The 13,946-nt window shown below is 41.3% G+C and overlaps 1 protein-coding gene across 1 annotated transcript; it reads right to left on the bottom strand.

Annotated features, from left to right (window-relative positions):
- Positions 1 to 6,308: 6,308 nt before the first annotated feature.
- Positions 6,309 to 13,720, bottom strand: LOC133455005 (endogenous retrovirus group 3 member 1 Env polyprotein-like). The gene is made up of 2 exons (XM_061733785.1): positions 13,613 to 13,720; positions 6,309 to 8,070 (listed from the first exon to the last, which is right to left on the bottom strand). The coding sequence occupies exon 2, from the start codon at positions 7,868 to 7,870 to the stop codon at positions 6,344 to 6,346; it is 1,527 nt and encodes a 508-aa protein (XP_061589769.1). The 5' UTR covers positions 7,871 to 8,070; positions 13,613 to 13,720; the 3' UTR covers positions 6,309 to 6,343.
- Between the last annotated feature and the right edge of the window lie 226 nt (positions 13,721 to 13,946).

Raw genomic sequence — 13,946 nt, 5'->3', positions numbered from 1 at the left:
AAATAAATGAAAAAAATAAAAATAAAATAAAATAAACACTGTATCATTGCACCCAAGCATTTTGCTCATCCCTGTACCTCTGAAAAATAATATCTTTGTTTTTTATTTTAAACGGTTTAATATTTGGACATTGCTTTAATTCCATTGAAAACTTGTTCCATAGCCTCACCCCGCTGACTGAAACACAAAAACCTTTCCTGTTTGTGCGTATTAATGTGACATTAAAATTACTTTTGCCCCTTAAACCATATCTTCCCTCATGAATACTAAATAATTTCTGTATATTTGTTGGTAACAGATCATTTTTTGCTTTGAACATTATTTGCGCTGTTTGATAGCCCACAATATCCATAAATTTGAGTATTTTGGACTTCAGGAATAATGGGTTTGTGTGTTCCTTGTAGTCAGCATTGTGGATTATTCTTATTGCTCTTTTTTGCATTATTATATAACGTTATGTGTTTTCTGACCACATTTACACAATTGTTTACTGATATGTTAAAATCCCATTCCCAACATAAATTTGTTGTGAGCATGTAACAAGCTTTTAGCAGTATTTGATGAGTTTCCTACCGTTGCAGTCACTTCATGTTAGCCACACATCACACAATATCATCAAAACGTGGTGTGAATACATAAATGTATACAAAAGCACTATTGTATAGTGTAAACATTCCTAACATCTATAAAACATGTTTGCTCTAATTCTGCATATCCATCTTTTGTCTCGTATAATCTTTTTCTTTTTTTGCTCATTTTACGCAGTCCAATCAGTGAAATCTTTTTCCACACCTCCTCCCCTCCACAGTAAACCTCTGTTGACTGACAGACTCCCATCAGGGGGGTTTTCTGACAAATGGGGCCAAATGGAGTCACATGATGCCACTGTAGCTGCTGGCCACAAGTCTGTTCTCCATGGCTTAGCTCTGCTTTTAAAAGAGATTTTTATATCTGACATCACCAGACTAGTTTTAAGTATTTAATGAACTTTCATGTGTCGCATGTGGTGTGTACTTTGCACCTGTGGAGCTTTTAGTTTGCACTCTCTTGTGCTTTTTATGTTTATTTTTCAAATATTCAAAATTGTGCCTTTGCATATACAGTATTATAACATTCACTGTTGCATAAATCCAAATACAATTGATCACAAATTGAGCAAAAAGCCTTTAAGGAGACTTCAAAGTATTTCAATAGGTTCATCAGTTTAAAGTTTTTACTTTCTACTTCTAAGACAGGCTGTAATTTTGGGCTGTTGATGTAACGTCTGCATTGTTCTGGATAAGATTGAATCGTCAACCTTGCAAATTATTAAGATTACACGACATATCTGAGTGAACTCATGCTTTTTACAATATGAGAAGGGTTTTGTCTTTGATGTCTCTGAAATGGCATGAAATACCTATTGTATTTGAATAAAAGTAGAAGAGCAGTTGCACATAAGCTTTGGGACATCCAGTAGCTCTATGAAGGGGATACATATGGCTTGCTAGTCTGAGAACAAAAAATATAGAAAGTTACAATCCCTCAGCTAAACACAAGGGACACTCAGTCTCTTTAAATATCCAATTTGGCTGTAAACTTTAATTTACCATATCATGTAAAAGTATTTAAAGACACAAATGCATGCATTATTAGAAGCATAGCCTTTCGACTGACAACTAGCATAGTCAGTGGCTAGCTGTCATAACTTTAGCTACCTACAGTCCCACTTAGCACTGTCTTGACCTCTGAGCAGTGACTAAAGACCCAAGGTGCACGGTTAATTTTCTTTTATTGAGAAAATATTTTGTTGTGCTGTTATTTGCACAAATAGACAGCTGCAACATGCCCTGGGTCAGCCTGCAAAGGTCGAAGATGAAGCTTCACTAGGTATCAGGAGCCTTGCAGTCCTCCAGGGGTTTCCTGATTGCCGGCACACCAAAATTAAATTTGAAACGGAAGGTCTGCATTGGGACAATAAAATGTTAGTTGTAAAATTTAAGTGTAGGTGAAATGTAATTCAAAGGGAAATCTGACCTGTAATTAATCAAAGGAATCCACCAGGGTGCTTAATGTGCTAATTGGGTGTACAGCTAAAAAGTTACATTTATAAAGGCCCCACCTTTTTTGACCCAGTAGTGGCGCTAGAATTTTTTGACTATCGACGTTATCAGATAAAAATTGTCTGAAACTCTGAACGTTGAGTTTATTATCCTATTGCTTTGTGACTTCAAAAAAGCTTAATTACACATTGATGGAGATAAACAAAGAAAAAAAATCTCACTCAGAAAATCACTAATCTGGAAAAGAGACATGTTTGTGGTATTTGTTTCTGTATTTTGTCTCCTTCAAAACACCCATTATAAATCACACAACTTTAACTTGTAAAAAAAATTAAATGACTTCAGACCCATTTATATTTACTTTCGTATTTCTCCAAATGCAATAATGTGTCTTAAACAAAGCAACCGCTCTTAAAACACCATTGGTTTGACTTAATTTGCTAAGATTGAAAATTTACCAGAAACCACATCTGTTCCTAGCTGAAGTTCCTTACAGATTCCTCACAGAATTCATACTCCGTCATACTCTTGGTTCTTAAAAACAAGCATTGAGAATAGAGCACTTCAAAACTATAGCCTTTGTGACATGTATGATCAGTAAAACATTCATTAAAATATGTTCTGACAACCAAACATGTCCCAGACCTCTCTGAAGCTGGTCATGAAAGCATCCAAACACCGAAAACATATACAAGCTGACATACTTTGACTGTCTCTGTCCCTCTTTCTGTTCAAGAGTATTTCCAGCTGTTTCTTTTTCAATTATTTGCTTTTATTCTGAATTATGGAAATATCTCAATACTCTTGTATGGCCACCAGCCAGCAAATGTGTGGTGAGAAAAATGGTGTTTCTCTATATTCAGAAACATACAGTAAAGCATAAGTATGGAGCCAAAATCCATCCATGGCAGCCAACTGGGATGCATTTGAGAAGAGTTTTAAAAAGTTAATTTGAATGCAATTAACTAACTGTAAACTCAATCCAAGGATGATACACATCATGTCTTAAAATATGTTTTACTATTAAATATGTGCTGCAGTGCCACTGAAGGCATTTTATAAAATTACAGCTCAATGGGAGTGTTTAAACCCCTTTAATATGTTACATTAATCTATTGCAGTTTTAGAAAATTTTGAGAATCTAATGTTCACATCTATACATTTCAAAATGGCAAAATAAACTACTTTGGTATTATAATCTTGTAAATTTGCAAGAAAAAACTCAAAATGTCCTGACTTTAAAGCAGCTCAAAAAACTTTCAATTATATTAAAATATTATTTGAAGAAATATTTCCTTTCTTTCAGCAAGCTTTATCTAATTTTTGCAGTTTCTCATCCTTAAAACTTTCAAAACTCTGTACTCCCATCCATCCATAGTCTACTGCTTATCTTGGGTTGGGTCACAGGGCCAGTACCCTAATCAGGGAATGGTTGGACATCCCTCTTCCCTGACTGACTGACTTAGCTTCTCACCCCATCTCTAAGAGAGAGCCCAGAAACTAATTTTGACTGTTTGTGTGTGTCCGCGATCACGTTTTTCGATGATAGGAACATTCACTGACTGGTAAATCGAGAGCTTCAGCTTTCAGATCAGCTCCTTCCTCATCACGACGGACGGGCCACACTGATCCAGATGTCAATCTCCCGCTCCATTCATCCCTCACTTGTGAACAAGACCCCGATATACTTTAACCCCTCAGCTTCAGGCAGGATCTGATCCCTGATCAGGTAGAGGGCAATGCACCCTTTTCTAGGACGTCTCTGATTTGGAGGTGCTTATTCCCATCCCAGCTGCTTCACATTCGGCTATGAACTGCTCAAATGAGACTTGCAGGTCTTGGCCTGGTGAAGCCAACAGAACCACATCATCTGCAAAAAGCAGAGACCCACCTTTGAGGTCACCAAATGAGATCCTTTCTACCACTCAGAAATTAATTCCATAAGTAAATTGGTAGGCCGCAGATAATTGACCTCGTTGTTGTACCATCGTATTTGTGACCACATGTCTTGGACATTTGGGTGAAGAGTGGGGGAGAGCTGTCAGCTGATCACCACTTGGTGGTGAGTTGGATCTGGTGGTGGGGGAGGAGTCCAGTCAGACCTGGTACATAGTGTGAGGGTCTGCTGCTGGGAACATTTGGTGTAGTCCCTTGTCAGAAAGAACTTCAACGCCCATCTCGGGCATAGCTTCAGCCATGTACCGAGGGAGGCGGGAGATATTGAGGATGAGTGTAACATGTTCCATGCCTCAATTGTCCAGGCAGCTATCTGGAGCTGTGGTAGTAAGGTGGTCAATGCTTGTCATGGCAGTAATCCCTGAACACACTGGCAGACATCAGTCAACATCAAGCTGAAGAAAGAGTCCTATTGGGCCTTTTTGGACTGTGGGAAATTACTGGGTGCAATCTCCCGACACAGGAAGACCTAGACAGCCAAGTGGAAAATGGCTTTGGCGGTCGTTGAGGCATAAACTTGAGTGTCCCTGTTGTCTCTTGCGACAACTTTGAATCAGTTTTCACACATTGACTATGATCAAACTAGATTACAAAGCTAAAACGGACATCATGGCAGGTGTGTAACACCCTGAAAAAAGTAATGACATTAGAGAAAACAAGAGGGTAGAGGAAAGCTGTGGGGCCTGGCCGCATCTTGGGGCATCTGCTAAAGGACTGTTCAGACTAGTTGGGTGGAATCTTCACTACGATCTTCTTCCAGTCCCTTTCCCAGTCTGCTCTTCCACCCTGACTAAAGTCTCCCACCATAGTGCCCTGACTACCAACCAATAGCTCTCACCACTGTTGTGATTGAGTTCATTCTTACCCACCACCTTTTACTCGTTTTTCTTACTACATCAGTTTATATGGCACAAATCAGGTTAGCCACAGCACTTCAATCTGTGCTGACCCACATGGAGCAGCAGGAGCGCTACACCCAGCTGCTCTTTGTAGACTATAGTCTACATTTGACACCCCTCTTAGGGCTGTAGACTGAGTCCCTTCGATAACATTTATTAATATGACTACACCCCTGTCCACTCCATCAACCTTTTTTGTTAAATTTGCATTTGACACCACAGTCTACTCAGGTGGGTATGAGTCTGCCGACTGTGACGAGGTGAAACGGATGTCAGTGTGGCGCAGAGACAACAAACTGCTCCTGAACATGGAATTATTTGTATATTTGAGGAAAATAAAAACAGGCTTTCCACCCATAATCACCAGTGGGGAATGTGTGGAGAGGGTTACTGACTTCTGCCTCTTGAGGAAGGCCTGACATGGGGTGTGAACACCAGAGATTTGGAAAAGAAGGAACAACAGATACTGTGGGTCCTGAGGGTCACCAAGACATTGCTGGTGTCCTTCCTCTGCTCCAGAGAGAGCATCCTTACTTCCTGTCTCTGTGTGTGGTTTTCTAGCTGAACTTTGGCACAAAAGAGAAATTTTCAGCATGTAATCAAGAATGCTGATTGCCATCTCTCAACTTAGAAGGACCCAAACCGTTCCCATTGCCTCAAGAAAGCCTGTAATATAAAGGACACATCCCACTCAGGTCAGTCACTGTTTGAACTTGTTGAAGAATATTACAAAGTCCAGTTCAAGAGTCCGCTGTGGTATTGAGAGATTTTATTCTAGCCGGCGTTCAGCTGACAGATACAGACAGTGTCTGGTTCGGTGGCTGACACCGAGTGAAATTGGAACAAGCTTCTTATACAAGAAGTTAAAGCAAGAATACACCAATCAGGCGAGGGACAAAAAGTAATTTACAGTCGGATGTGACTCGGGCCAAATGTCATTATCAGACATTTGTCATGACTGTCACAGACCTCCAAATCACCCCATAGGGTGCTCTCGTTGATTCAAATCTGTTTGAACCAACTTCTGAGGTGTCGGGACCTTCACATGGGGTAGGAAATTGGAGTCTCAACAAAAGTTGTTGAGTCCAGTTGTCTGTTTGAGCCAACTTCCGAGGTGTCGGGACCTTCACATGGGGTAGGAAATTGGAGTCTCAACAAAAGTTGTTGAGTCCAGTTGTCTGTTTGAGCCAACTTCCGAGGTGTCGGGACCTTCACATGGGGTAGGAAATTGGAGTCTCAACAAAAGTTGTTGAGTCCAGTTGTCTGTTTGAGCCAACTTCCGAGGTGTCGGGACCTTCACATGGGGTAGGAAATTGGAGTCTCAACAAAAGTTCTTGAGTCCAGTTCAAAGCCCTGTAGGGGGTAGGGGCTGGAGCTTCCCATGACAATGTGGCTCGACAATTCACAATTTTTTTTTTTTTTTTTTTTTTTTTTTTTTTTTTTCACTTAAGTACAGTCAATCCCAATTTTGAACAGAAAGTCTGAATTTTCCTCCTCCACTGACGGTAGAGGTGGAATTACAGTGGAGTACATGATTGTAGTAGTAGTTTGAGCCATACATATTTTGCAAGTGAACCTTAGACATGTAATCAGAAGCCAAATAACAATTAGGAGTACAAACCCCAATAAAGCAAATTCAAATATCAAGTAACCAACGTGTCCTAACTGTTCTCTAAACCAACCAAACAAACTAGTCGTGACAGGTGTATGTAATGTGTTAGCAATGTTTTTCAAGTGATCTGTTATTTCTTGGATGGTGGCATTGTGGTTAGGTATAAAGGTACAGCATTCAGTTTTAATCACAGCACAAGTTCCCCCTTGAGAAGCTAATAAGTAGTCCAATGCAGCACGATTTTGCAAGGCCATCATCCTTACAGCAGTCATCTCTTGTGAAAGCATAGACATGCCCTTTGCTGTGGTATTTGCTAAGTCTTCAACTGCATGAGATAGGTCCCTTATCTGATCCAAAGCTGCCATGACTCCGTAATTTGGAACGAGGGCACCAAAAAATCTTGTCCATGGTGTTTGGGTGTGAGTGTACAATTCTCTTTTAACAATGCGAACTTTCGGTGGTACAGCGACGATTCTCATGGCTGGTACCACATGGCCCAGACCACATATACCAGACCAATCGTTTGGAAGATATTCGTAAGCCTTCATGCCACAAATCCAGTAAACACCTTTTGGTAGAGGTATGGAACAGCGATTAACCATTGTAGCAAGGTAGTTATAATCTTTAATGGAATCGGGCAGTGGATTTTGGCTTGTTTTAGGCTTAACAAGCGGTTCTTCAGAAGGAGAGTATGTGGAGTCACAGTTTGATATTCCTAGGTGGATAGTTCCTTTGCCTTCAACACACCACTTTAATGTCTTTGGGATCATGGTGAGGGTGAGAGGAATCGGTGTGCTGCAGGAATAACAGCTAGTGTGAATTTTATCACAATACATTTGTCTCATTTGGGGGGGTTTGTGACATTTGCAATGCCCATAAGAGGAATTGAGGTTCAAAATGTAACAGGTGTCACATGAAGTAATGGGCAGAGTCATTAATGGGAGTCCTTCTTTTGTGCTGTGTGGAATGAACCCACACACATAACAGTTATCAGGGTGTGGGCTATTTTCAGCAACCATTTTTGCCAGTTGGAGGTATGTGTTTGTTGAGGGTTGTGTTTCATATATTTTAGGAGTTATTTTCTCCTGGTAAACGGTTAGGTCTCGTTTGTGGTGTTTGCAAGGGTGTCTGTTTTGTTCCTGCGACAGATGTGAGTGTTTTGGCGTGTATAATGCATCTGCTTCTGGGCCTCTGTGGCCTGCGCTGCTCCCCTGCTCCTCTGCCAGTCGTCGAAGTCTGGGGTGTTGAAGTTCATCTACTTCTGGGCTGTCCGAGCCTGCGTGGTTTCTTTCACTGGCTCCGACGGTGGTGAGGACGAAGACCCCCAGGAAGAAGATGGTACCAGCTGGTTTCCGGTGCATGGCGGAGGAGTTGTTTTCTTGCAGTGGGATGCGTGGATCCAGATTAGACGCCCCTCACACTTGACGGCGGTGTTGGTGGTGAGCAGGACGTGTTGAGGTTTAGACCAGCGAGGTTTCAGGGCGTTTTTCCGTCGGAACTCCCTGACACAGACCCAGTCGCCGGGTTGGAGGTTATGGCACGGTTTGTCACTAGGAGGAGACTGGACAGCTTTTACTTGTCTGTGGATTGACTGGACAGCAAAAGTTAGAGCAGAACAGAATGATATCATGGATTCATCCATGGCATGGAGGTCCATCTTTTTCATACATAGAACTGAATTACTTGGTATAGTCATAGGTCTACCCGTAATAATTTCATGAGGTGTGAGTTTATGCTTCCTAACGGGTGTTGACCTCATCGACATTAGGGCCAAAGGCAACAACATTGTCCATTTTAGCCCAGTTTCAGCACACAGTTTGGCTAGTTTGTTTTTCAAGATGCCATTTTGTCTTTCAACTAGCCCTGCAGACTGCGGGTGGTATGGGCAATGCAGTCTCTGTTTAATACCCAGTGATTTACAGAGTTCAGTCATTATTTGTCCAGTGAAATGAGTACCTCGGTCTGAGTTGATGCTGTGTGGAATGCCGAACCGTGGAACAATGTCTTTTAATAGGCATTTCACTACAGCAGTAGAGTCCGCCTTCCTGCAAGCCCAGGCTTCAGGCCAGTTTGAAAACATATCCACGCATACAAGAACATTTTCATATCCCTCACATTTTGGCATATGAATAAAGTCTATTTGCAGAGCTTCAAAGGGTCCCCGTGGGGGGGGGTGTGTTGACAATGTTGTTTGTACTGTTTTCCCTGGGTTATGTTGTTGACAGATTAGGCATTGTTCACAATATTTTCTTGCATAGGATGTGAATCCTGGAGCATACCAGTCTTTCAACACTATCTGACACATTCCCCCTTTGCTTACATGTGACAAACTATGTGACATGCGTGCTAGCCACGGGTACAAAGATGTGGGTGCAACAACGCGGCCGTCGTTGCTGACCCACAAATTATTTACATTTTTACAACCATGGGAAAGCCACAATCTGTGCTCCTTCGCATCAGCAGTCTCTTGTAAGAGGGCTACATCATTAGGAGAAGCCAGATCGTTAGCGGGTATAGAAGGGCAGAGCTTTACATGGACAGGTAAGCCAAATTTGGCGGCTTCTTTTGCTGCATGGTCAGCCGAAGCATTGCCTAGTGAAACAGGGTCCTTGAATTTGGTGTGGGCTTCACATTTAACAACAGCAATAGATGAAGGTAGTTGACACGCTTCTAACAGTTCACCAATCAATTGACCATGTTTAACGGGTGTCCCCGAAGATGTGATAAATCCTCGGTTCGCCCACAATATACCAAAATCATGTACACAACCAAAAGCATATCTGGAATCTGTATAGATCGTAACAGTTTTACCTTTTGCTAGTTGACAGGCTCTCATCAGTGCATATAGTTCAGCTACTTGGGCGGAGTTGGAGGAGGGCAGGGCGGCACTTTCAACAGTTGAGAAATTATCACAAATTGCATAACCTGCATATGGTATTCCATTTTCTCTATAAGCAGAGCCGTCAGTGAAGAAAACAAGATCAGAGTTAGAGAGTGGAGTTTCAGAAAGGTCGGGACGAGGTTTAGATGAACATGAGGTGACATCCATACAATTATGGGGTTCACCATCATCTTCGGTTGGAAGTAATGTAGCAGGGTTAAGGATAGAACATCTTTTTAGTGTAATGTGTGGAGCAGTGAGAGTTAGTACGTATTTTGCTTCTCTTGTCCCTGTCACATGTCTATGTGCCTCTCTGGTAATCAGGGTGAGTGCATCGTGTGGGACCATGACTGTTAGTGGTGACCCTAAAACAATATCAGCAGATTTGTTGATAGCAAGTGCTGCTGCGGCTACGGCTTTGAGACAAGGTGGAAGCCCTCTCTCGACGGGATCCAGTTTAGAGGAAAAGTACGCCACAGGTCTGTAAGCAGAGTTATGACGTTGAGTGAGAACAGATTGGGCAAATCCACATTTTTCATGTACAAAAAGAGTGAATGGTTGATTGTAGTCGGGAAGGCCGAGCGCAGGGGCAGATAGTAATGCCTGTTTTAACTTGTTAAAAGCATCGTCAGCTTGTTGTGACCAGGTTAAGGGCTGAGTGCAGTCTGAGGGTTTGCATATGTCTTGGAGTGGCATTGCAAGTGATGCATAATCCATTATCCATTGTCTGCAATAGCCCGTCATACCTAAAAATGTCTTCATCTGTGACATAGTTGTGGGTTTGGGCATTTCTATTATAGATTTTATTCTGGAGGGAGTAAGGACCCTTGTGGAGCCAGATAGTGTATGTCCCAAATACTGGACTTCATTCTGACACAGTTGAGCTTTCTTAAGTGAGGTTTTGTGGCCTTTGACAGCTAAAGCGTTGAGAAGGGTAACTGTGTCCATTTCGCATGCAGGGGCAGAGGGACTGGCTAAAAGTAAATCGTCAACATATTGAATCAGAGTGGAGCCTCCAGGAAATGACACGTCTTTGAGGTCATTATTTAGAGCACGAGAAAAAATTGTAGGTGACTCAGTATACCCTTGGGGTAATCTGGTGAATGTGTATTGTTGTCCATCATATGTAAATGCAAATAAATATTGGCTATCCTTATGTAGAGGGACAGAAAAGAATGCACTGCAAAGGTCCAACACAGTATAGTGGGTGGAATTGGCAGGTATTGACGACAAAACTGTAGTAGGATTTGGAACTAAAGGGAAACGTGGGAGTACCACTTCATTTATAGCTCGTAGGTCCTGTACAAATCTATATTCTGGTTTACCTGGTTTTTTAACAGGAAGTATAGGCGTGTTGCATGGACTATCACACGGCACTATTATTCCCTGGCTTAACAGAGATTGAACTATAGGGCGGATGCCCTCTCTCTTTTCCTGAGAAAGAGGATACTGTGAAATCTTTGGCAAAGAGACATTCTGTTTCAGCAATATCTGTACTGGTTCAGTAGATTTGATCAAACCAATGTCATTAGAAGAAGAAGACCATACTGATGGGGGCACGCTGGACACTATTCTATCCTGTGTTTTCCCTTTTTCCGCATCCATCAGCTGGTTCTGATCTATCAGAGCTGCTAGTACAGCGGTTGTGTTATCTTGGTTAGTCTCTAAAAAGATACCGTCTGGTGTGCAGTAAATGGTACAATTTAGTTTGCACAACAAGTCTCTCCCTAATAGATTTACAGGTGTGGTATCTGACAGCAGAAAGGAGTGAGAAGTTGTGAAGTTTGACATGCTTTCAGTAAACGGGCCTATAGATACTGTAGTAGGCTCAGAGACAGGTAAACACATGGGAATCCCTCCAACCCCCACAGCTCTGACAGTTTCTTTAGATGATTTCAAATTTGTAGAAGTGATTGGTCTTAAAGTTGAAAGAGAAGCTCCTGTATCTACCAGAAATGATGTAGATTTTCCATTTACATCTATTGTTAAGTTAGGCTCTTCATTTGTTTTTGCTAGTTTTATCAGTGGAGCTACTGTTAAAGTTATTTCTGTTTCAATTTGGGCACTGTCCTGACAGCTCTATGGATTGTGCTGTGGGGTTTGTTGGACCTCCATGTGATCACTTGATGGAGTTACCATAGGCAGGGTAAAATTAGGTTGGGATGTTCTATAGGGGCAATCTTTTATCCAATGATCTGGTTCACCACAACAGAAGCAGTTCCTATTGTTTTTGTTTGGGAAGTGCGACGTGTGACCTTTGTTGTGGTGTGAGTGATTCATTGGTCCACATCTTTGGTTGATCCCTCTGCCGCTGCGTCCTCCTCTCGGTACTCCGCCTGTGTAGTGAGACACTTGGGCAAGCATTAGCGTTTCATACATTTTAGATTCCTTTTGTTCTGTGTTGTCCCAGTGGTGTTGAGCTATTTCCACTAGTTCAGTCATTGCTTTCCCCGCCCACCCAACTGTCAGTACTACTTTAGCCTTAACCTTTGGTTGAAGGCAGCTAACAAATATATCTTGCAAGTAACCTGGAGGAAGTCCATTAATCTGATCTTGTGACAAACCACAATTTTCTTTTGCTGTCAACATCATTGTAGCATAGAGTTCCCTGGGATTCTCATCTTTTCCTTGTTTAAGTTTTGTGAGAGGAGTATAATCCACTTTTTGTACTACTTCCTTTTGAACTGCTAAAGTGATGAAGCTGTAAAGGGTCTGAGCTTCTTCTGGTGTGATTTTGGCAACAGCTGTAGGATCAGAGGAAATTCTACATGCATCAAGTACTCTGCTTTTCAAATCAGGTGGCAAAGTTAGCTTTAACAGTTGCATTATGTCAGGCATGTGAGGTGTGTATATTGTGCATACTGATTCCCATTCATCTAGCCATTTTTGTTTATTTTTTCTGACATCCTTGGGAAAATCTCCTACTATCGCTTTTAGTTCTCTTCGGCTCCAAGGTTTGTAGATAACATCTTTTCCCATTGTGATCAGTGGAGCTAATTTTACTGATTGTGTTTTCTTTGGTTTTCTGCCTCTTTTCACAACCCACTCCTCTTCACTGTTTTGGCTATTGTCTTCAGACTTGGGATGTTGTAAAATCCAGTCATCATCAGAAGTGTCATCGTCACTTGATTCTTTAATCTGTTTTACCGGATAAAGGTTTTTGATTTGATCATTTAAATGGTTTTCCACTTTCATTTTTGTCTGCGTTGTGTTTTTAAGTTCTTCCAATTCTTTCACAGGGTACATAGTTGTGGCATGATTGTTTTTGTTTATTTTAATGTTTGTGGAGGACCCGGTTAATGGGTCTAATTCCTTCTTTGTCTGCGTTGCGTTTTTACACTCTTCTAATTGAGCCATCAGCTTTTTGTTCTGATCCGTAAGCGAAGCTATTTGGGATTCTGCATTACGGCGTCTGCTTTCATCCCTCCAAAATCTGAAGGAGTTGAAGTGCTTTTGTCCATTTGTTTGAGAATTTAATTTTTCCTTTAAATTTTCTAATCTAGTCCGGTCAAAGGTCCCACTTGGGGGAAATTTTAAGAGACCGTCGTCTTTAGTTATCTTAACCCATGTTTTAACAAACTTAGTGCTATTGGTACCGTAGTTATCGTACATGTATTTAGAAGGACCAGTCAACTCTTCCTCTGACTCTTTACTGAGAAAACTTCCCATTTTTCCTTCTGTAAGATCCCTCCCAGAGAAAAAAACTTCAATTACACTTACTTTTACCCACAAATCACTTTCTGATTCTTCCAACCATCAGTCTACTTGAGCCTACAAATCATTCGGCTTAATGTAAGGAGAGCAAGTCGATTCTTACTGAAATGAAATATATCTCAAGTATTTGGGAGAGCTAGTCATCCCCATTTATAAAATAAAACCAGTTCTTCTACATATATATCCGTTTTCCACAAATAACTCAGTGTTCCAACACTTTTATGGACCTCACGTCCTGCATATGCAAGTCCCACTGGACTTAGTTTTGGTACTCAGACCAACCGTTTCGTTCTGGCCATTTCTTTCTTTTTAATGTTACCCGAGATATTAAACCTTTTAGAAGAGCTAGTCAATTCTAAGGCAGGAGAAGCAGAACATTCTCACAACACAATCAGATTCAAGTGTTATGAAATTGTCAGCGTTCCTAAAAACATCTCTACAATAACCTTCCCAATAACACAAAATAATAACAAAAAATATAACCTTCACAACCACACAGCGGACTTACCTAAAATCTCAGGATGACGTCAACCATTCTCCGGCACTCCAATTCACAGACTTTCGACAACAACTCAGCAACAATAATTTGGGATTTTGTAAGTGGATCCCCTAACCTCTAAAATTTTAGATAGAGTCGCTGATTGCGCCGTTGTTCTGGAACAGGAGTTTCCATCGAAGGTCTATTGTCAATCCGGGTCACAGCACCAAATTGTTGAAGAATATTACAAAGTCCAGTTCAAGAGTCCGCTGTGGTATTGAGAGATTTTATTCTAGCCGGCGTTCAGCTGACAGATACAGACAGTGTCTGGTTCGGTGGCTGACACCGAGTGAAATTGGAACAA

This window comes from Cololabis saira, chromosome 11, assembly GCF_033807715.1.
Source record: "Cololabis saira isolate AMF1-May2022 chromosome 11, fColSai1.1, whole genome shotgun sequence".
Lineage (NCBI taxonomy): Eukaryota > Metazoa > Chordata > Actinopteri > Beloniformes > Belonidae > Cololabis > Cololabis saira.
This window is presented reverse-complemented; position numbering and strand designations above follow the sequence as displayed.